The 25,019-nt window shown below is 39.2% G+C and overlaps 2 protein-coding genes across 7 annotated transcripts in view; both read right to left on the bottom strand.

Moving 5' to 3' along the window:
• The window catches only part of DNMBP (dynamin binding protein), a 64,331-nt gene that overhangs the window by 11,332 nt on the left and 27,980 nt on the right, over positions 1–25,019 (bottom strand). For 2 of the 6 annotated variants that reach the window (XM_011378829.2, XM_011378828.2), the window contains exons 4-10: positions 8,365–8,558; positions 7,451–7,550; positions 5,535–5,682; positions 4,912–4,929; positions 4,359–4,558; positions 2,775–2,905; positions 1,767–1,871 (exon numbers count right to left, since the gene is read on the bottom strand). In XM_011378829.2, the coding sequence (XP_011377131.1) occupies positions 1,767–1,871; positions 2,775–2,905; positions 4,359–4,558; positions 4,912–4,929; positions 5,535–5,682; positions 7,451–7,550; positions 8,365–8,558 (896 nt within the window). Of the gene's footprint in view, positions 1–1,766; positions 1,872–2,774; positions 2,906–4,358; positions 4,559–4,911; positions 4,930–5,534; positions 5,683–7,450; positions 7,551–8,364; positions 8,559–12,802; positions 13,001–15,619; positions 15,645–25,019 lie in introns of those variants that run through there. The other 4 variants (XM_023522553.1, XM_023522552.1, XM_023522551.1 and 1 more) reach the window with 4 other exon arrangements.
• Positions 17,732–25,019, bottom strand: part of LOC111731066 — a 9,421-nt gene continuing 2,133 nt past the window's right edge. The window contains 1 exon segment of the mRNA XM_023522554.1: positions 17,732–17,817. Coding sequence (XP_023378322.1) covers positions 17,747–17,817 — 71 coding nt within the window. The 3' untranslated portion in view covers positions 17,732–17,746.

The following is a 25,019-nucleotide window of genomic DNA, read 5'->3' on the forward strand; positions in this document are numbered from 1 at the left end:
AAAAAAAAAAAGCTGGATCGCTATCTCAAACCTTTCATATGCTAAAGTAAATTCCAGCTAAATCAATAACTTCAATATTTAAAAAAATGAAATGATAAAAATACTAAACCATGGGAGAGAGATATTTTTTATTATCTTGGAATAGGATAGGCCTTTTTAAGTATGACACAGAACTAAGAAGGCATAAAAGAAAAGTCTAATTAGACTGCACAAAAATTAAACTTTTTACATGGAGAAAGCAGTTTAAGCACACTTGAAAGTCAACACACTGGGGAGAAATATTTGTAAACCATTTTTTCTAATATATTCAGAGAGTCTACAAATCAATAAAAAAAGACTAACAATTTAATAAATACATGCCTCAAAATATAAACAAATCACAGAAAAAGAAATATAATGACTTAAACATGAAAATATCCTCAACTTCATTTAAAGAAATGTGAATTTAAACTATATTGAAACAGCATATTTTAACCTATCTTGCAGACAAAGATAAGACATTTGGATTTTGATAACACTGTGTGTTAGCAAGGGATGGGGAAACTTTCATATATTAATATATATTTCACACATTTAACAGTCTAGTACTCTGGCCTTTAGATGTATTCGCATAGATCAGAAAATTATGTATCTACAACGATATTCCAAAGGGGACCAATGTTTCTAATCTTTTGCAACTATAAACAATTTAAAAGATTATCAATAAGGGACTAGTTAAATATATTATGGCATGTCCACACAATTAAATATTATGCAGTTATTTAAAAAAAAGGAGCACAGAAGCCCTATGTATATAGGTGTGAACTGCTTTCCAAAATAATGCTATTAAGTGTAAAACCCAAGGTTCTCAACAGTGTCTCCTCACCTCCCTTACACACACACACACACACACACACACCCTGCTAATAAGAGAGAAGAAACCGATAAATGGTGCCTGCAGTACAGAAGATGACTAGGAGACAGGGGTAAGAGAAATAATTATTTTTCCTTTTTTTTTTTTTTTTTTTAACTTATCCCTTTGGTATCTTTTAAATTTTGTACTATTTTACTTAGTTAAAAAAAAAGTTTTGTTTTTTTTTTTTTAAGAAAGCAAAGGATCTCTTTTTAAGAAACTTATTTGTTTTATAAGATACGATTTTCATGTGTGAGGGTCGGGGGTATACTGATTATGTTTATGAACATCCTTCTATTAAGTCAATAGAACAATTAGAGATACCAGCAGAAGGATTCTAGTCCTGATTCTGGCTTCGTGAAGGAAACTCTGCCCTGGCATAAGGCCAAGATGGCCCAGGCATGATCACCTCCGCTCCCCAGACCCAGTCACGGATCTAACAGCTTTCCAGGCCTTCTGCACAGCAACCAAAGGAGGTGAACATGAATCTTATTATTAGAAAGCACACCTCCATAGGAACCATTATCTTACAATTCTACCTTTGAAACGATTTTGACAAAATGAACTGTGACAGGCGCTTCTTATATAATTGGATATAGGAGACAGTAAAGAAGGTGGTGGGGTAAAAAGGGTGATGAAGATTGAAAGAGAGGGAGGGAAGAGCTAGACCACTTTAATATGAACACAACGGTGCTGATCTTCTGTTATTTAACTTTTAAATAACCCATAGGAATCCTAATGAAAAGTATTTCATGGTATAATGGTCATTTGAGTCCAGATTATTCAACATTCATTCAACAATACGCTGTATGAAAAGGAAAGTGGACTGAATTATACTATATGTGATTCTAACAAGAGCAATGTCTCCACTCACCCGGATATGCTGGAGGTAAAGAGACAGGTCTCGGATAAAAGATTTGATCAATCTTTCTTGCATTCGAAAGTTCTTTTCTGTTTCTTCAAATACTTCATCTTTGATCTGTTCAAAATAAACAAGTGTTATTAGCAAATTTGGACTCTCCTTCAATCTACCTTATTGGTAAAAGTATCTTCCTTAAAAACGTCTTTTGTTTAAATTTTACACCTTTGATGTTTCCCTGAATCGCACTAAATTGAATTTAAACACCTCTCCATGGTTTTGAAAGATCTCCAAAATCCACAAGGTCCCCCCACCTTCACACCTTCCTTCCTCTGCTCCTGATGGCACTCCTTTGCTCTGGTCAGGCTGCTCTCCTCACCATTCCTGGCATCTGCCACATTTGTTGAGCCGGTGCCTTCACCTGCGTTGTTGCCTCCCCTTCCATGCCAAACCTGCCCCCTTCCTTCAAGGCTCAGATTAAATCTCTTACCAACGTGTTCCTGCTCACTGAGCTCCCGTTTTCTTACGTACAGAGAACAGATAGTAAAACTTAGCAACTTATTATTTTCCAGGTTATTTTCCACTTCTGGTATCATGTACAGTGAATGAAGTTGGGAGACTTCGGATCTGCTCTCAGCACTGTCGATAAACTGTTTTTCAAATCGCTCCATCCCTCAGACTTTACATTTCCTTGTATGTGGCATATGGTGTTGAATTTAGGTGATCTCTTAAATCTTAAATTCTTTCTAGCTTAATAGGTCTACAATTTTAATTTTGTCTCCCTAAATAGATTTTAAGTTTCTTGTGGGTGCCTAAAACCACAATAATTCTCATATGGTGACCAATCTGTGGTAGATTCACATAAAGAATAGCTACAGGGTCCTGTATCCAGCAGCCAGCAAACACTAGGGGAGGTACCAAGAGAAGAATCATGCCAATGCCAATTGACACCATGTAGGCCACCCTGTGGAACCCTGAAAAGCTGCCAAAGATGTGCTGAACCTTCAAGTGCAGGAACCTCACCTGTGGAGCAAAGCCAGTGAGGTGCTTCAGGTGACTGCTAACTCGGTTGGATTTCTTGATGATGGAGTGGATGTTCAGTTTGGAAATTTTCTCCATGAGGCTATCGTCATCGCCCTTCCGGTACTTGAGGACTAGGGAGTGAGTCGAATTGGTGAGTTAAGAAAGCACTTTCCTGAGCATAAATAGACTAGAACATGTGCTATTATAAAGTGATACTAACAACTTAAACTAGAGCTAGTGCTTGTTTTCAATGAGCTTATAACTGAGTAGAGACAAATTATTAATCCAAATCACCATTTATGGACAGATAGAATATTCAATGGCAGAGAGAGGCTGTGCACAGACTGGAGAAGGTTAGAGATGAGGAAAGATAGCAGAGATGTAAGGAAAAGAGCCTAAGATTTGGAGTTAAGAAAACCACTGAGTTCAATACCTGGGTCTGTCATTTCATTAAAGTGTAGCCTTATATAAGTCACTTAACTTCTCTGAGCCTCATTTTCCTCTCCAGTAAAATGGAGAAAGTAATAGTACTTGCCTTATGAGGTATGTATGTCTAATCATTTCACACAGTAAATGCTATACAGGAGTTATTTGATTAACTTCTGTGTCATATATTAGGCACAATCGGCAGAGAAGACTAGAGATAACAGTGGAAGGGTTGCAAGGCGAAGGATGGGTGGCTGCAAAAGGCACACTTTAGCACTGTGGAAGATGGAGACAGCATTACATTGGGAGATAGGAACCAAGACAAAGGGCCAGATAGCCAGAGAGCTTTCACACAGCCACGGTCAACAATGATGTATGAAAGTGGAGGACGTGGTTGAAGCAGAAGGCAGAGAAAACAGTTTTAGGTAAAGTGGGGAGAAGAGTAGAGAGGCAGGCAAAGATGTTATACTTTATTACAGATTCTCTGAGAATATCAATAATATGTCAGTTTAACATGGTCACCACACTATACTCATCGAGTGTTCAAATTAGAGCCTCGACAAGAGATTCGTTGAAAGAGAAATGAAACGGTTCAGTTTGTCCCACATTATAAAGGAAGAGTGGGTAGCTTGGCAACTGACTGTATAGCATGGGGAAGGACAAGGAGGGCCTCAGACCTGAGAGGCAGATTATTGGGTGTAGGCAGGGCTGATGGGGCTCAGAGACGTGGGCACATCTGGGTTTTCTAAAAGAAGACCAAAAGTCCTAACTTAAGTGAAGGCAGGAAAATATGCAGCTGGATGTGCAGTGAAAACAAATCTAGGCACACATTGAAAGGGTTGCCTTCAAGGAGCTGGGAGGGCAGTCACCACAGTCTGAAGAAACTCTTGATCAGCCATTCTCTAACCTGTCTTTGTGTCTCTCGAGACTCTAATTGCGATAAGCTTTATCAGAGATGTCTATTTCCCATATTCCATGACTGTGCTTTTAATATTACTGCTCTCTTTTTTCATATACATTTCCCCAAGGGTCTACCACCATTTCTTCATCATGGCTCTATTATCTACCACCTGCCTTGTCCATCTCTGGTGAAATAACTCTTGAGGAGATCACTGTCAAGGGCATAGCCTTCCCTTGAAGCGAGTATGCTTTTCTTACCCAGGTCCTTTCGGCGTTTATACTCGTTAATGTTAACGTTGATTTCCTTGACTGCAAGAACTGCACTGGTTAAAGGCGCTTTATCTGGGTGGGATTCTGGGGTGGAGTTTAGCAACTCCATCAGCAACAGTGGGTAACGCATTACTCTCTGCACTGGTTTGATGAGGAAGGAGCCCAAGTTAATATAATTTGTGCATCCCCTATAAGAAAAGGAAAAACAGAGACTTTGGTCTACTGGGCCTGTAGACAGTATTTGTTACTCCTAAATATAACTCTGTTCTTTCATCCTATTTTCCAATTCCATTCATTCATATTTACTGGGCACTTAATAAATACCAGATATTGTTTTATGTGCTAGGGATTTAGTAGTGACCATAAAAAGTCCCTGCCCCGGTGGAAGGGGACTGGCGATAAACAAATATCATACTAAGTGTATTTTGGTGGTAGGTATTACGGAGAAAAATATAGCAAGGTAAATCTGCTTCTGGGTTTCCATCTATCAAGGAAGAAAATAAAGAAATGAGTTTGTGCATTAAGTGGCAAGAGAACTTACCATTCACTGTAGAGGCTCCTACAGGGCAGTGAGCATGAAAAGAAGAGACAGGTGATTAGAGATACTGTTGATGCTGATTTTCACATTCTCCTCAGAACACTTACTAGTTCGACTAATGCCTACTAGTTGGACAGACGAAAGTCGCATGGGATAAAAGGGAGACTGTCTACGTGGCATATCTAGTCTATTACAATAGTAAGCTCCTAACTTCACTTAGATCTACTCAGAGACATACATATTACATCGTTCTTAACACAAGGAGAATCTCACCTGATGGTCAAGAATAACTGAATCTGCTCTTCTTATCTATACTTTTGTTTATTTGGACCAAACGATCTTCCTGCCTGTTTCTTACTTGAAAACGCTAAAGTAATAGTTTGTATGTATAGATAAAAGTGACTTAAATGGATAAAAATACATGCAGAAAGCCACTTAAGATTTCCATGATATATAATGGGAAAAGGGCAGATGACCTAACAGGACCTGTGTACTAGTACCTCACTTACGTTTAAAATAAGAGAGATGGATAGATAGCAGCAGAAGTCCAGACATATATATGGGAGTGACTTCCATAAGGCAGAACTAAAGAGCTATGATGGAAGTGAAATGGTCAAAACTCCTACTTAAGGTCTGCCAAGGAGTCCTGAAGATGCTTCTGGATCTTCTCATCCTTCTCATAGATTTCCAGCAGTGAGATGGCCTCATCATGATTCTGGCAGTAAACCTTGTATGTTCCCTCAAGCTCATCCCGGTGATCAAGAAACACAGGTCCTTTGAAAAATACACAGGCATGCAATGTTTTTATAGTAATTTTCTTCTCAGTATCCTAAATGTAAGGCATATAACCAAACTTTAATATCAATTAAACCCTATCATGAGAAATAACAGTAAGACTATCCATTAAATTAATAAGAAATTTCCATGGAATGGCTTAAAATTCTACTTATTTAAAGCAAAATTTTAGAGAATCATGCCATCCATGTATTTTTCAGTGTGCACGTGCGTGTGAGTGAGTGCACACACACATGTGCACACCTGGTCCCTGGAATAGACTCCAATCCCTTTTTAATCAGGCAGAGTAAGGTGTTCGAAAGTACTCCCCATATAGGTATGTAATCAGAACCAGGAAGGACCCTCACTCTCTAAACTCCAGAAAATCTACATAGGGATAAAGAGACCCTTCTACAGCAGCAGTTCCCGCCTCTTTTCTGTGCATAAATTAAATACACAGAACTTTAAGTGAAATGTATATTAAAATATATATAATATAAAACCCCCAAATCTGTGACATATGTACTTCTTTATAAAGTGTTAAATAGCAAAATGTAGCAATGAATCTAATAATCACCATAATTTCCAAGTATGATGAGTAACATAAGAAACTGGTAATCTTGGTTGCTTTTGGTTGGGCGTTACTGAAATTTCAAGATATTTGCAACAACATAATTTGATAGAAATATGTAACTTCGGTTGGTGACAAAGTCACAGGTACTGCTAATATTATGTGGTTTGCTCTCTATATTCATACCTTAACGAAATACTAAATTTCAGAAAGAAAACACTGAAAATCAAAATAATAATAAAATAATAATAATTATTTTTTTATCCAAGTTCATAGACTCCTTGAAATCTATGCACAGACCCCTGGACTATAGCCTGCTAAGCAAATGAATAGCTCTTAAGCAAACTTCAACGGAACAATTCCACTTAGAGCTGCTGCCTGCATGTGCCGATTCTCTTACTTGTTAAAACTACTTTTCCTCTTGCCTTCTTTCCTTCTTCAGCTTGTTCTGCACCAATCTCCTCCTCCCCACGCCCCCAAACAGTGTCTTCTCATCCTTAGAATCAGATGCCTGAGCCCGAGGTGACAGCAGCCCAGGCCAACAGCTTGACTCATGACTTCAACCTCATGAGTGACCCTGAGCCAGAACCACCCAGTTAAGCCATCCCCAGATTCCTGACACACATAAACTATGACATTATACATGTTTCTTGCTTTAAGCTGCTAAGTTTTGGTATAGTTTGTTATATAGCAATAGATAACTAATACAGTTCCCTTGTTTAAAAGCAGCAGATGATTGTTTTTTAAACATTTTGACAAAGACCCACATGAATAAACACATTTTAAATTATGACTCACCATACATATATGTAGAATTAAAATACAAATTTTAAAAGACAGTAGGTATACTTATTATTTACAGTACATTCTGATATTTTCTATTTTATTAAAAGACGTATACTGGATGTGACACATGAAATTGATCTCATGACCCACTAACGTGCCACAACCGTCAGTCTGAAAAATATCATACTACACAACAGCTAAAATTTCTTCTATTGCTAACATCCTATATCACCTCAAAGCAGGTTGCAGATAAAAGGAGACATTGAAGACCGAATAATCTCTGAACTATGTAACTAAAACTTCGTTTCCTAGCATAACTACTCAGTACTAGCAAGGCCCCTCTCCTGCCTCCGACCCATGAAGTTTAAAAAAAAAAAAAAAGCTGCTTCTGAAACAAGGCAAGTGTCATACCTACAACATCGCTGATTTCCAGATCAGCCAATAATTGCTTTGAGACCTTAATCACCATCTGCATATTTCCAAAAAGTCCCTCAAAATCAATGTTTGGTATCTGAGAAAGGAAAACAAAATGTTAAGATGCACGAAAATTAAATTAATAAGATATCATTCATATTAGGAACATCTCTTCAAGGATGATACAAAAATTATTCAAGGTCATTTTCACTCACTCTCACAAAGTTTCTGGAATAGAAATATCCAACATTACCTTTAGTGTCACCCTTCATCTGACTATTCTCTGCGACTCCATCCGCACTACCTTAATAAAATGACTGTAAAAACAATTTGACCTATAATCACACTGAGGTACGTATTTCCCACCCAGTACTCAAAATCTGATGGCACTGCCCACTTCCTATAGACGTTCTTGGGTGTGACTGCTTCAGGAATTCAAGCCCAAGCCCAAGCCCAGGCCAGGCGGTCAAGTAACAAGCAATAAGGACTATAAATCCCCAGGAACTAACAACCTTTTCTTTAGCATCTAGAAAAGTACCTAACAGATGCACTAGTTAAAAGAGTTTCCTTAATAAACCTTGTACAATTAGGTGCTAGAGCCAGGTAACCCATCATCCCCAGATTCACTATATCATTATACAATCTTCATAGTACAGTGACAATCCAGACTCCATGGTACTATTTCCAGGAGCCAAAGAAACAGAAATATCCTGGTAAATTAACAGTAGACTTGATCAGTGGCAGGATGCTGAAGGCTTAAGTTGATGACACACACATGTTGAGACCCTTGAATTAAGAGCAGCAGCAGTCACAGCCTTTACTTCAAACCCAGTGAAAGCTCCTATATCCTGACACTTCATGCTTGAAGAATTACATTCAAGGTAAAGCTAACGTTCTTCCATACTTCCCACCTGTACCTGCTGCAGGGGTACCATGATCCGCTCAATACACATTTCCAGATCCCGAATATAGTCTCGCTCCGTCTGATGAAGTTCTTCTACCACCTTGGCTCTCTTCTCCAGCATCCTCTGCTCTGGATTTTCAGTGGCCACAGACCCAGAAGGGGCCACCGGGGATGAAGACTGGGAGGAGAGGAGTGTCATTTCTGGAAGAGAAAAGGGGACTGGTCAGTTCCCTGTGTGCTAAAGCAGGACTCTTCAACAGTTTGAGTTGAAAAGTACACAGTCCGTGAGAAATAAAGGCCTGACAATTGTCAACAATCAGGAAATCTGATCCCACACGTCAGTTCTAATCAAGAACAGATGAAGAGCTTAGAAGGCCATCCCTGCAGAGGGAACTTCTCCCATGTGCGTGACAACCATTTTTAGAATTTGTACTAAAAAAACAGATGAGTGTCCACAACTTTCCTTAGCAAAGAGTTGAAAAAGTTGCTGTTCTTATTAAGACTTGCGTTCATTTAATTAGGTATAAAATCCATTCCATGATCTTAGCAGCAGAAAAACCAAGCTGGAAGTTAAAAACATTGATATGGCACACTAAAAAGAATATCATGGGGAACATAAAAATGCCAAATAAGGGAAGACAAGAATTAGGCAGGAATCATCCGTCTGAGATCTGGGTGACTATAGAGTGAGCCCAATGTGTTCTAGTCTTTGTGATGGTGGACTAACATTAATATATAATAAAATCCGTGAAAATTTAGATTCTTCCTAGCAAAACATCAATGAAGCCTCACAAGCAGTTTTGTTACCTCAAGATGCCCTAGAAGATACAAACGTACTATAAACATGAAGTTCTTCAATGACATTTTCAATTAAAAGAATCTCTATAGGAGCAAACTGCATGATCTAAAAATGAAAACAAATATCTTCTCATTGGCTTTTTCGTTTACCTGACTGTTACTTAGATACATATGAAAGTTATTTATATAGTTGGCATGGCATCTGTTCATTTAAAATGAACACTAAATACTAAAATAAACAAATGAAAAAACTTCCACAGTGAAGCGATCTCTGCTATTTATTTCAAATTTCTTAAGATCCACTTAAAACAACTAAAGATTTGGTAAGCAAATATACTAGAAAGTCTGAGTATGATTACAAGAATATTTTTTTTCCGGATCTAAGATGCAAAAATACAAGTGTTCAAACTACTTATGGAAAACTAGGCTTAGTCTCCAAAAACCTTCTTTACTGCTCCTTCTCTAAAAATTTGGAAATTCTAACGTTTAAAAAGTACAATCCAGATTCTGGTTTCTAAAAACCATTCATTCTTCACTAAAAGGAATCAGAGTTCTATGGACAAATGGCTAATTCCAGGGCTGGGGCAGGGAAGATATAGATGAGCCTGAAACATCTTACAGCAGAAAGTAAGACGTGCTCAGCAGTGTGAGGGGGGCATGTCCAAAGGGCATGGAGCCAGCTAGAAGTGGGCTCCCACTGGCCAGATTTGGTACGATCTGAGTACGAAAATAAATAAGCATAGCAATGGATTATAATCCATTGAGTAAAATAAGAATCCATGAGTTCATATTGATAATATGTAAGTACATAAATAAATGGAGGAGAAGAGAAAGCTCTTTCTTATGGTAGAATAAATATAGAAGAAACAATGGAGTTAGAAAATCATCATCTTGCAACCATTAGAATAAAATTTGGTTCAGGCACGAATCATCAATGAATGATTCTGTGTTGGTGGTGGGGTGTGATGATGATCAGGATAATTGCATAGCTTTGAATTAGTCATTACAAATTACTTATTAGTTGCAAAAATGAAAATCAGTGACCATAATGTGGAGAAATAAATAATACCACAACTAAGTAATCAAAATTCAAATCACCAACAAGGGACAAAGAGACATTATGTGTTTCCACATGTCATATCTAGAAACAACACAACATCCCTGATGTAGTATTCTAGTCTAAATACACATAATCTGAAAGGAACCTTGAGGAAACATCAGACAAACCTAAATTTCAGGATTTGCACCCTTCAAAATGTCAGGTCACAAAATGTAAAGAAAGCCTGAGGGACAATTCCCAAACAAGACAATTGAGGAGATGACAAATAAATGCAACGTGTGATTCTCAAATAGATCCTTATCTGGGGAAAAAATTGCTACAAAGGACCTTACTAGACAACTAATGAAACTGTAATACAGACTGTAGATTAGATAAATGATTAAATCAATTAAAAATGCCTTGAAACGGCAAATCTATGAGGTCATGTATGAGAATATCCATGTTCATACAAAATACACACTGAAGCTTACCATGGGACATGATATATGTAACATACTCTCAAACAGTTCAGGAAAAAGACTGTGTGTATACACACATGGAGAGAGAGAATGAAAACAAAAACATGGCAAAATGCTATTAAGTACTGGTGAATAAAGAACACCCTTTGAATAAAGGATATACAAGAGCTCTTTTCCACTACTTTAATTTTCTGTAAATTTGATATTACTCAAAATAAAGTTTAAAAAGACATAATGGAAAAATATCTCCCTTTGACGTATTTTTGGTAGAATAACAAAATTTCAAACATAAAATTTATTTTAACAGAGGGCTAAATTATAATTCTAAATTAACTGTAGTGTATGTAAAATTTATTTTCAATAGCTTTGTTTTAAATTTTCTTTGTGATTTCAAAGCAGTAGAATCTCAGTTGCAAATATGGTTTCATAAGTGGCAAATTGAGAAGAGAAACTTTTTTTTATTAATTTAATTTTTCTGAGGTATGACATAAAACATTATTAGTTTCAGGTGTACAACATAATGATTCGATATTTGTAAAAGAAACTCATTTTTAATACAGGACCAAAAAGCCCTGGAAAGGAAGAACATTTATTGAATTCCTACCATGTGCCATGCACTTTACATGTTGTATCCCTGAACTCATTTAATATTTACGCCAAAACTTTGAAGTAGTATTATTATTCCCACTTAACGGGTAGGAAAACATAGGCTTTGAGAGGCTGACCAACTTGTCCCAGGTTATGCAATGAGTAAATGGCAGTTCTGGAATTTAAATCTAAATATATTTAAATCCAAATCCTATGCACTTAATTCTGCACCATTTTGCCTCCCTGGCCTGGAATCTCAACTAGAAAAGGCCAGGGGCTTATTTGCTTCAAATCTTAAAATTCCTTGGAAACTATTCTCTCCCAGAAATCAAAGTTCTATTAATTACAGTAGTTGGAATCATAAACAAACAGCAGCAAGTAGTCATCAGTCTGAAGCCAGCAACCTACGCTGAGACTCAATCAGATCTTTATTTCTATTAAATGAGAGATAAAGAAATGTTAACAACTCTTAAACTACCAGCTTCCTTCCCCTCCCCCTCCCACAGGTGGATTTATAAATTCTTGAACTGCCTTTAAAAAACATTACCAAAAACACATAAATTGCAGTTTCCTTGGGCACCACCTCTGAGATTCTGACTCAGCAAATCTGGGTGGGACCTGAGTATCTGCAATTTTTAACAAAATCCTAGGTGTTTCTGAAGATGTAGGTGACCTTCGGGCTCCATACAGATATTAAACTAATACTTAAAGATTAAGTCAAACTAGAAATATTTGGCTTGAAATAACTCCAAATTTAAGATTATTTTTTCCATTATTCCAAATACAGCCTAAGAAAAAAGCTTAATCTACAATTTTAGCATCTGGAACAACCAAGTGAGAAGGCAGCCTCTACCCTCAGCCGGCTGCAGTGGAGACAAGAGGCTTTGAATCTTGCACTTCCCCACTCTTTAGCTGGGGAGATCTCCAGGAAAGTCCATTTCCACCTCTGGGCCACAGTTCCCTCTCCTGTAAAATAAGGATAGTGATACCTGCTTTGCAGAGTGGTTGAGGGAATTAAACCAGGTAATAACACAAGTCAGTCCTTTTACCATGATGGGCCAGAAAATGCAATCTGTACCAGGTTAAAGTAAAATGCACCAAGTAGAAAATGCTCTGTTCAGATTCCATAAAATCCCACTTTTCTGTAATAAAATCTGTAGATGAGGAAGTTGTGGCCCAGAACCAGGCTATCAATAAAACAAGTGGCCCAGTCCCATCTCCTTCCTAGGACAGGCAGCTAGGTGTTCAGGAGCTGGGGCAGGCTGCACAAATTTACTCGCTGTGATAAAACAATTAGTACTGGCTTGGGATTTTCCTTCTTTTGTTCCACTTCCCACCCCTCCATCCCCCCAGTCTCAACCCTCCCGGCCCTCACTACCCCTCCACCCCAGCCTTTTCAAGATACCCCCACCCTCTCAGGTTAGCGCTTTATCTCCGAGCTCACTCCCCAGTGTGCTAAGGAAGGGATTTGGTCAACCCGCAGCTTCCCACAGCTCTAACTACCACACTTTAAAGTACAGTTAAAGAGAAAAGCCACTCACATCTCCCCCGCCTCTGAAAGTTGGCTCTGTCTTTGGTGAGGAAAACCTCTGAATTCCGGTTTGGTCCCAAACTGCACTTGAATGAGGAGGAGGCTGACTCCGCTTCTGTGCGGGCTCCAGCAACCCAACCCGGAGGTACCTGCAGCGCCAAGTCTGGCGCGCCTGTGTGGGTCAACGTGCAAGCCCGCAGAGTAGAATCTTCCCAGAGCTCAGGAATGCTTGCAGAGCCCCTAAAATTCCCCCAGGCTTTCCCATATTTACATATGAATCGTCCTGAGTCCCTCAGGCTATCAGAGCAGGGCCAGTTCTAAAGGATGGAGCTGGACTCCTCTGCTTACTGGACTGACATGCAGAAGAGGGCCCTTGCTTTGCTCAGGCTTATTACCCTTTCCTGTCTTAGCTCTTCTTTCCTCATCCAAAACAGTCACAATTCCACTTCAGAAGCTTTCAATCCAAGAGTATTATCTCTTACTTTTCCTACCCCTGCTAAGCATTGTTTTTTGGGGATGCTCTTTTTTAGGGAAGAATTCTTAATGCCGATCCATCTCTTAATGGTAAGAGGCAAAACTAGAAAGCAAGCAGTTGTCTACTTTTCTGCACCAGGGCCTCTCTCTCCGCATTCCCTAAGCCGGGTGCATAGCCCTCACTTTGCCCAGGGCTTTGTCAAGGGAACTGACCCTACACTTTAGGCACCTTATCCTAAAACCATCAGAATGCATATCTCAGCTGGCTAGTCCCAGGGTAGCATAGTGACTCACAGGGGCTGGGAGCCCGGCTCACAGCTCACAAACACTTAGATTTTAAAAGAAACTGAAGAAAAGAAAGTTGCAGAATAAAATGCCGTGTGCGTGTGCGTGTGTGTGTGTGTGTGTGTATGTGAGAGAGAGAGAGAGAGAGAACCTATAAAAAAAAACCCTACATATTTCCATATATACATATAATATCTAAGTGCACAGAAGGTCTGGAAGGAGAACACACCAAACTCATCAGTTTGCCTCGAAGGGAACTGGGATTTGTGGTTGAAGGGTCAATGAGGTCTTGAGCTGAATCAGGACTTTTTAATCTCACGAGAATCTACTAATGTATTGCCAGTAATTTAAAACCAACTGTCATGCTAAGATACATCTCTACTGGTGAAATTTCAAACAACCTGAAAGAGGACAACTTATGGTGAAGAGCCCTTCCGACTGCTTCTAAAATTGCACCATTAATTTGTGAGGCTTTACTCAGTGGTGAATCCCTATGTTTTTGCTTCCCTCCATCTTTTTAGTTTTAAAATGTAACAAATATTTATATGGCACTTTCCATGTGTGTCAAGCACTGTTCTAAGCACTTTACAAACATCAGCTTACTTAATCTTCATAACTACCCTACTGTTGTCCCCATTCTACTGATGAGGAATGAAGAGAAATTCAGTAACTGGACCAGTAAATGGAAAACTGAGATTTGAGCCCACATTATGCTCTTGACCAACAGCTATTCTACCTCTAGGCAAATCGAAAGAGTTGTGACCTGGAATTCTACCTGTGGGTTTTGGCAGCCACCTGGTAACTAATGATAAAACACTGCAATATAAAAGCACAACTTAACCTCTGTAGAGCCACAGTTCACCTACCATTAAGACTGTGAACAATTATGTATTTAAGCATATATGCATATGTTCATATGATTATAGCTATAAAATCCTACTCGGTATAATGTAAATAACGCCTTAGAGTTGAATCTGTGTAAGTGCCATATAAAGTAAATATTTAATAGTATTTCAGATAATTTATGACAGAAATAATCTGAAATGAAGGGAAAGGCCTATTTTATCATGTCCTTTGATGGATCTTTCTGACTTATGCATTGATCTCGGGAAAGCGGAAAGCCCCCTTCATGAAACCTCAGCTCCTTCCTGGTAACCCTGAGAAACTTGGCACCCAAAGAAATAGGGCAGGAAGTAAAAACCCTTAATACTTTCCCTACTTCTTAAAAAATAAAAAGTAAGCCCTTTAACCCAGGAGTCAATTTTTAAGAATTTATTCTATGTAGATAATTGGACATGTGCACAAATATATACATATAGGAATATTCTTCAATACATAAAAAAATTTGGAAGTCACCTAAACAGAAAGAGCCAAAATTTCTCCCAAAAGGGGCCTGGTTAAAGAAATTATAGCATATGTATGTAATAGATTACTACTATAGCCATTGAGATATAGATTTCTATCTATTAATATGGAACACTGTATGTTGTTAAGTGAAAAAAGCAGATTACAAAATAGCTTATGAAAGAATTGCCATTTTGTTTAAAAAAGAAAAATATTTTCAATGCATATATTTGAAAATGAAAAAGTCTTGGAGGTGACAGAAATTCTGATGTTTTCCCTTTTTTTCACTTACTGTATTTTCTAGTTCTCTATAGTGAACATGTAATATTGATGTGACAGAATAACAAGATAAAAAAAGAACATTTGCTATAAATGAAAATATTCTAATATAGTCAGCTCTCAATTACCCTGTTAATCCATTTCAAATTCTTTCTTCACTTTTTAATAATCTGAGGTTTCTTTCCTGACTTAATCTCTTTAAATTGCTGAAGAAAATGAGTAATAAAATGCTGTTGAAATGAAACTTTGCTTGTCATATAAGAAAAGCAAAACACAGCTGCCTGTTTAGCCATCTGTCTAGAAAACCCTGAGAGGAAGCTATCTGTAAATTAGCTCGCCTTCTCCCCAGGCCCCACTGGAGGAATCACAGATCCTGGTTTTCCTTGTTACCACCGCAACACTCCAGCCAGCCCACCCAGCCCCCACCGCTTCTTTCCTTCAGCACCTACTGTACTTCTGTTTGGAGAAAGTTTGCTCAAGGTAAAACTTAGAGCACGGTGGTCACAGGCTTACAGATGCCTCTTCTTGGATCACCAAATTTCAGGCCCCAAATTGCAACAGAAACAGAAAAAAACTTTCCCTGTGGCTTTTGCTCAGTAACTAACTGCCCTGCCTATTTTGGCAAATAGCCTGGAGTAGGATCCCTGCTGGGAAGGTTTCTACCTCCGGAAACCTAGCTTGAAGCTTCCCATTTCCCCGCTTCTTTTCTCAGGCGTCATCCAAAAGAGGAAACAAGAGTCAAGTGCCCAAAGCATGGGAGTCTGCAACTTCTTATGCAGCCAGGACAGTGAGTTTAATAGTAGGATCATTTTTTAACACTTATCAAATACACATAAATCCTAGAAAGGTGGGCTGCTGGTATGCTTCAGACTGTGAGGTTATCATTATTTCATCTTTAGACAGCAAAAGTGAAGTTGGTAAGAGAGTAAAGATAGTTTTCATAAATAAGTAACTAGAAATAATTTACCGCTGTTAAAAATATTTGATTATAATCAGCCAAGAAAACTACACGAAAAGCTTTATTTTCTACACACACACACACACACACACACACACACACACACTCCTGATGTTATATTTACCAAGTCTCTTCAGGGAGAAGGTATTATTGCTCTCATTTTACAAAAGAGGAACCAGGCACAAAGCAATGAAATGACTTGCCTGAGACCACACAGCTAATAAAGCTGCATATTCGAAAGAGCATCCCAAATCAGTGCTTTCCATTAAATGTCAAAGCCTGTTCTGGGTTACATGACTTCTCCATATGAGTGTGGCCATTTCCGATATTATACTTCCATATTTAATAATAATACTGCACTGATGTTTCAAAATCGGCTCATTTCCATGACCCTCTGGCTATTTTTTCATCCTACTCTATAAAGCCAGACTTTCTTCAGCTTCTATTAGGTGGTTTACTTTTATTACTTCCACTTGCTCTCATAACATTTTATGTATCTTTTATAACTGTGCACCAAAAAAAAAAAAAAAAAACCAGTTTGATTTGCGTTACAATCCTGTTCAAAGTTTTAATTACAAAAACGTATGAACTCTGAGGAGAGAGCTACCAAGCTGAGTGCCAGGAGGTGGGGCAGAGGTACAGAACATGGAAATGCCTTCCAAGCTTTCTTCAGCCTCAGGCAAGTCATTTTCATGTCTGGTGTCCAAGAACAGCAAATCAGGTGGCATTGAACTAGATGGCCTTTAAAGTTATGTCCATTTGACTTAATAAATCTAGTTGAACAGGCAAGAAAAATAAGTTCGTGAAACAAAATAATAACATAAAATAGAGTGATCTTAAGCATTAAGTGTTTTGGATATACTTATTTAGAAGGGTGAACCCAATCTCTCAAAATATGGATTATTTCCAAGTGTGATCCAATATTTTGACAGTAAAATATGATTAAAGCTAGGATATAGGTTTCTAGCTGAAACATGGAATAAAAAACCCAGGACAAGAGAACACAAATTGTGTTTTCCCTGGACTCCCAGTCGTATATGATGCATAAATTTAAGTGCCTCTAGCATTCCCACAGCTGCTGTACTCCCTTTTCTCTCCCCCGGCTTCCACTTCTCTGATGTGGAACTGTTTTTAGATCTTCAAAGGGTAGGGAATAAAGCACTCAGACTACGAGTCAAAACACAGGAGTTCTAGACGTGCTGCACCTCCTACCCACGTGATCTTGGCCATGTTACAAACCTCTCTGGGCCCGTGTTTCCTGTGTGTATACCAAAGGGGTTGGGCCTCTTTGGTCACTTCCAGGCTCTTAAATCTTACGTGCTGTGCTACTCAGCTACGTCACTTACTCTCACCACGCTAGCCTCTAACTAGTTCCACAAGGAGTGTCACTAGCATGAGAGGCCTCTTTGGACTCCCTTGGCAGTTAGTCACTTCCACTCAGTGAGCCCAGAGGATGGGGCACTTGCTGCTATTATGAAAGTTAGCACAACGTACTTCAAGTATTTGTTTCCTTATTTTCCCTTGAACATGGCAAGCCCAGCTTATCTCTGTGCCTTTCTGCTCACCTACTGTCCTTGAAGCCCACTAGATGAACGTCCTGGATTACCCTTTTCTCTAAACTTCTGTTCTCAAGTAACAATGCAAAATGATACTATTTATCTTTTGATGTGCATATTCTGTGCCACAAAATAAAACATTTCATTTGATTACAGATGTTCATTCAGCACTTATTAAATGCCAAGTACTTAAATCACCACCGTCATGGAGCTTAGACTCTACTGGACTTTTCTGCACACCTCATGCTTGCCTAATCGATAGTACTTAGCAGTGACTGGCACTCACATGGCAGCAATTATTATTACTTAGAGCACCCTGAGCACTGCTCTGCTATGGTTGTGAGGAAAAACACTACCCAAAGATTTTTAAAAATCATTAAATATCCTAAAGTATCCTAACTTTTGTTTGCTTTAGCTACTTAGCTACCACACCTAGTTAGAATTTAGAACCTACAGCACTGGGGTAAATCAGGTTTCAAGCTTCCTCTGAGGAGAGTGGGGGGTGGAGAGCAGAAGAAACTGAATTTCTTACCTCCAAATCACAGAGGAGAGAACTAGAGGAATTCTACAATTTTTTTTTTCTTTTTGGTCTAAGTATTGCTGTGAGGTCAGCAGTAAGTGGAAGCATCTCCACATTTAAATAGATGAAGAGATGAACATTTTTTTACATTTTAACATCTCTGAAAGCAAGACATGTTTTCCAGTTAACGGCATGTTAACTGAAGTATTCTAGTTTAACTAGAAGTCTTCCTTCTTCCTAATGGTACATAAAATTATTCAGTGTCTTATGGTAGACAGTGTTTTAGATTCAATGAAATGCAACATATTTCATCTGTCTGTCCCCTCTTGATTTACAATTAGAAGGGGTTTCTTGATAGCGTGGAATGAGACCTGCTGTGGAGTCACGCATACAAATGAGAACATTCCTATCAGAAATGACGACATCAGCACTATCACACCCTTGTGACTTGACAGCCTGATGGTTGTGCACAGTGTGAGCACCTTCTGGTTTCTCAGGAAATAAATATCAAACTGGAAAACTCTGTGGTATCAGGGTGGGTGTGTCACGTTTCTGAGCCCCCACCCCGACATCCCACTGAAGACTAAGCCGGCTCTCGTCCTGCAAGTTAGCTGCATTGATTCATTCCCTCCTCCCAATGAACCTGTGAACATCCTCAGGTCCACATGAAAACAGAAGGTTGCCTCTTCCTATCCTAACTCAATTTCTTGCCTTTCCTTAATGTCTCCTGCTTTTATAGAGACCTGGGATTTCCACTTCCCCAGACCAATATTCCTTTATTATTGATGAAACATTATTTAAAAATAATTTAAGTATTGGCTTGTGGAGAAAACAGACAATCTAGCTTCTTAAGACTATAACTCATAATCCCAACAGGCAGTCTTTGAGTTAGATGGGAGCCTGTCAGATTGGCTCATTCTAATCTCAGAAGAGGCATGTCTTATTTTCTCTAAAGCTTCAATTATCTCTCAACTCTTGAAATAAGACCCTACATATATTTCCTTTTGCCTCCACATATTTATTCTTTCCCTCTTTCTCCTCTGCCTCCTATCTACCCATCTATCTTCAAACAAGCACTGATGCCGATTTTAAAAAGTAAGCACATGAAAACTGTTCAACTTGGTGACCACCTCAACTATAGTCACATCTCTGATTCTTTTCGTGAAAGGTCTAAGAAGAGTGGTCTTCATGTCCTCCCGTCATGACCTCACCCCCACAACTAAATCCTTTGTGATTAATTCTGCCTGATCATTATTCCAGCAAAATTGTCTTTTTCAGTCAACCAGTAACCTCCTCAACAAATCCGCTGGTGTCAGCCTTATCTCCCTGTGGCACTGGAAAGTACAGGCCATTCTCTCTTACTTTAAATACTCTGGCTTTCTCCTGACACTCTCAAATGATCCTGCCCTTTCCCTCTTTCTGGCTTTCCTCCTCCTCCTCCTGCCCCCAAGCAGTGGCTGAGTCCTAGGCTCAGTTCTTGGACCCCTGCTTTCTTCCCCAGTCATTCCTTCCCTCAGAAAAGTCATCGGCAGTTTCGGTGATTACATCTGAGAGGATGACTCACACGTGCAGGTCCACCTCTCACTTATTGCTCAGGCTCCCGCCTAGTTTCTAAGATTTCAGTACCTTAGTTCTTCACCCCACTGTATTCCTCTTTGCCACCACAACTATGGTATCTTTGTTCATATAGTTTCCCCCACCAGGAATGTTCTCCCTGATTCTCTCTGCCTATTGCAAACCCAATCTTCCTTTAAGCTTTAGCTCAAATTCAAATATCTTCCTGAAGTCTTTTCTAATAATTCTGGTAAAAACTGAGCTTTCCTCCTATGACTGTCCATAGCATTTACTGTCTACGCTATATACTTGTGTACTTTATTTAATTATTCATATTTTTAAATTTTGTCTCTTCAGTTGATGTGTAGACTCCTATGTGTGTGTGTGTGTGTGGGAGAGGTAGGTACCCCCAATGCTTGGTACAGTACTAAGGACAAATACTAGTTCATAAATACCCACTAAACTGAATTCAGAGGGGATGTAGAATCTATGTGCTGGTCTATGATGATGACTGATGATGATGATGATGATGACGATGACAATGACATGATGTCAGGCCATGTTTATTTAGCATTTACCATGTGCCAGACTCTATTACACTATTCTAAGGACATATATATCTATAAACTCATCACTTAATCCTTAGAATACTATCACATAGGTACATTATCTGGTTTTACTGGTGAGGAAACTGCCATATAGAGAGATTAAATAATTTAAACAGGGTTACACAGGTAGTAGGGCCAAGGTGGGGAGAGAGATCTAATAGTTCCCTTTATAGCACTTACAAAATTGTATTTTAATTATTTGTTTAAATGCTGTTTTCTGTTCGAATCTATGAGTTCCTGAAGGCATGCACAAGTCTTACTCTTCTCCAGTATCTCAATGGAGACACAAGTGGCATTTGGGGCAGGATAATTCTTCATTGTGTACGATGGTCCTAAGACATTTAGTGTCCCTAGTCCTTGCCTTCTAAACATAAGTAGTTCCCTGCACCCTGCCACTGTGATGACCAAAAGACCTTCACTCACTTCCAAATGCCGAGGCTGGTCTGGACTAGCCAAGCCTCAGAATGTCTGCCCACTCCAAAGCCCACCACAAACCATATTCGCACCATCAGCAGTCCCTAAGCTATGATTTAAACTAGATGACCCCCATCCTAGACTTTGTCACTGCCACTGGACCATGGATGTGTACCTAATCAATGAACGGTCAATTCATATCACAAGGCCTAACTAAAAACTTCAAGCTGAGTCAATTATACTCACTCTCCTGGGAATCTGAATTAAAACCATCAGGCAGATCAGATAAGAAGAGAAGCAGAAGCTGTGAGAATTCCCCCAAGGTAATACTGGAACATCGATGGTCATGCATAATCTCAAGTGAAATGGGAATAGAAACTATGAGTCAATGGAAAATGTTGGTCTGCAGTAAGAGGGTACCAAAGTAGAAGTTCCGAGAAAAGCAAAAACGTCAAGAGAAAGATGGCCCATGAAAGAGAGATACAGACTGCGTGAACAGCTAGTCTGTCTAGAGGATGCCTGGTTTCAGTCCACTTGTACTAGAACAATAGCCTCATCCCTCCTCAGGATCTTAAGGTAATCTTTGTCTAACTAGAACACAACAGCGTTTGGTACTCAAAAAATTTCTGATAAATATACATGAATAGCTCATGTTTATTAGAACAGAATGATATCAGAGAAGAGCTGCAAAAAGTGCTTTGAAAACTGTAAAGTAAATTAAGTTGTTATAATTCACTACCACTAACAATTATAATGAAATTCCATGGTTGTTTTGCTGGCCATTTGTCACTGCACGGTTAATGCCTATGAGGATGCCCCTGGACTCTAGGGTGGCAGAGACTTCACGGCATCTGCCATACCATGGCTTGTAATCAGCATATGAAATTAACCAGGGTAAAAAGCTAATGTCTTGGATTGACTGGCAGATATTTTATTCCAGTAGTTTGAATACACAATGCAGCTATAGAGATATCACATTCACATACCTGCAATGAAAAGAAACCTTGACTATCAGATTCCTAAAAATGTGGAACTATCTGTGTAACACTGGCAAAAAATGCCTTCAAATCTATTCAGGTTTTTCTTATCTTGGGAGAAAAACAAAACAGAAGATTTTCCTGGGTTCCACTGCTCCACTGCAATTACTGCTCAAACTTTTAAGGAATTGCTTTTACATTCTCAACACCACTTCCCTCCTAAATTCCCTGTAATGTGCTTTGTGCCTCTGTTGCAGCTACTCCTCACCCCACCTACTTCAAGCAAAGGTCCTTCCTCAGCCAGCATCCTCTCTATCTCTGCTGCCTGTGACGCAGTTGCTACCCCTCCATCTGAAGACCTTCTTCTGGCTCCCCCAACACAATACTTACCAGCTCTTCTAAGTTCATTTATGTAGAATAAACCCATAGCTGCACTTCTAGCTTTAGCTGTGGGATGCAGTAAAAGCACTGATCTGGGCCTCAAGAGACTCAGATTCTATTTCCGATCTAAGGATTGATTGGTTACCTGGGACACACATTTCAATTTCTCTGAGCTCTGTCTCTTCATTTAGAAAACGAGTGGGCTGGATTTAAGTGTTTTTCAAACATATTTTACTGTGACCTATACTTTATACTGTGACTTGGTATATGCATTTACATAATACGGGTATGTGTGTGTACATACACGCTCTCACACACAAAAGTATCACATGTTTAGTTTTACTACATGAGATACGTGTGAAAATTTTCTATTCACTTCTTTTTCATTTTTCAAAAATGCTAGCTGTAACCTGCTCAATAGATGTCAAGATCCAATCGTGGGTGGTTACCCATTATTTATAAAACACTGGACTTGTTGATATATAAGGTCCCTCTAGTAATATTATAAAAAAACTCTGTGAGGTAGCTATCCAATCCTGAACCGTTACCCTTAACTCTCAATGGAATTCCAGTTTCATATTTCTTTCTGTAAGAGTTCTTCATTTAGATATCCTAATCCACTTAAACTAACCCAGTTAACCTGGACTTTGAAGCAGGAGGTCCCCTTCTCATCATAACTGTTTAGGTTATTAGCAAGCGTAGAACCTTAGTGTCAACTTTTGGTCTAGTAATAGGAAAGTGGTTGTTTACATAGTACTAACCTCTATTAGCAACTCTGGACAAGATATTTCTAAAAATAACTATATAAAGGCACTGGAAAACCACCAAAGGCAGGCAGAAACTGGAGGAGACTGGAAATAAGAGAAGTAAACTAGGTAAGATCTGTATTTATCTGATTTCCCACTCTCTTCTCCCAGTCAGTCTCTAGTCTTTTAGCGTGAGGGGGAATAAAGCAAAAACAACTGGCACTCTTACTGGGCTGAGAAGTTAAACGTTCAAGTCTGGGGCTCTGAACTGGCTAGATATTGAAAGATATCCTGGAAAAGAGGAAGCCACAGAAAGAACAGCCTCAATATCTGTGTAGAAATTCTCCTTAAATCCTTGGACTGTTGCAGGTGGGCAAGGAGACTCCGGGGAACTCAGCAGAAAGCAGTGACAGCTGGAGGCCAGAGAGCCAGGCAGACATTCATTCACAACTGTCTGGGGCTGGGAAGACAGAGTTTGAAATTTAAGCCCCTCCAACTTAGAGGGCTCAATAAACACTTCCAATTTTCCACTGTGACCTCAAAAGAGCTGCCCCTAGGAGTAAGGATCAAGGCCCAGGATTAGGGGTCACACACCCTAGGTTAAGGGCAAAACCCTACAAACCTGTCCTAACAAGTTCTAAGATGGCAGCCTCTACAGGAGACTGAACTGATAAGACAGGTGAGGGAAAGGGCAAATCTCAGTAGAACAGACTTGGTTTTTAGCCTGGAGGCAGGCTGGGGGCAGCCATTAAATAGCTCTTTTTTTCTCAGATGGAGTAGGAATAGGGTGGGAAGAAAAGGAGAGGAGAAAGGGATGAGTGCTGTCCACTTGGATAATTACACCTGCAAATACAGGGTCTGAGGGCAGATGTCCAATGGGTGGTCAACGAGGAACTTGGGAGAAAGGGGACAACGCCGTGACAGTCTGATGCAGCAACTTGTAAGTGGGAAGGAAGGTGGGTTATAAAAGACAAATCATAATTTATGAGTACCTACTATGTTTCAGACATGTAATGAAGTGTTTTATTTATATTATCTCACTGTGCGACAGGTATTATTTCTTCATTTTACAAATAAGGAATCCAAAGCTCAGAGACATTCAGCAATTCATCTGAAGTTACACTACTGGTAAGTAGTGGAACTGAGATTTGAACTACAGACAGACAACTGACTCCAACACTTTGTTTCCTCTCTGAATTACACGTTGTGACTGTGTAATGTTCAGGAAGGGCAGTGACAGTTAGCAAAGAATGTTAGAGAGCACAGGATTTCTGGTAAAAACGAGATTTGTTATAGGTTAAAGAGAAAACCAGAGGTATAAAAAGGGGTGTCAATTGAGTGAGATACGAACATACTATCAAAAGCTAGGTCCTCAAATATATACGGAGAGAGAGTTGTAAAAATGGAAATGATATAAGGGAGAACTGAGCTGGTTTCAAAGAGATCATAGGGCGTATTGCAACACTCCAAAGAGAAGGGTTTGACTCCTGTTAAGTCACACAGAATAAACACACTTTGATTACAGCTCGGAGGCTTAATACAATAAGGAACTAAAGATAGGAAACAAAGTTCATCTGAGGAATAGCCGTGGGGGAAGGGAATAGAAACAATACAAAAAGGAATTTAGAAGTCATCCAATCCCTATCATTTCAAAGCAAAAATGCACCTAGAAAAAAATGGCTAGCTGCTAAATACCTGGCCTCCCGACTAAAGCGCGTTTGATTTCATTTTTGTCTTCATAAATGCAGATAGAGACCCTGCTTTATCCACAATGGTGCCCTGGAAATTCAAGTTAAGTTAAGCCTGTGTTGGAAGACCATGGGACAAACCACAGCAGTTCCAGGATTACATTAGAGACTTATCTTTTCAGTCTTAAATGCCCCACGGCACCCCTGCCACCCCTCCGCCCCCAATCAATCTAACCAATGAGCCTATTCTGCAGGAGATACAGATGAAAACATTTTTCCTTAGGATGAAGGGATGAATTGGATTTTCCAGATTGTTCTGCATTTTCTGACTCTAACCATTACCCTGTGGCCATAACTTGGACTCCCCCAAGTTGACCAGAACCAGGAAGTCTGCTTGGCATGAGGATAACATATATAATAAAAATAAAGGTTTAACAGGGAGT

Source organism: Pteropus vampyrus, unplaced genomic scaffold (genome assembly GCF_000151845.1).
Source record: "Pteropus vampyrus isolate Shadow unplaced genomic scaffold, Pvam_2.0 Scaffold348, whole genome shotgun sequence".
NCBI classification, from domain to species: domain Eukaryota; kingdom Metazoa; phylum Chordata; class Mammalia; order Chiroptera; family Pteropodidae; genus Pteropus; species Pteropus vampyrus.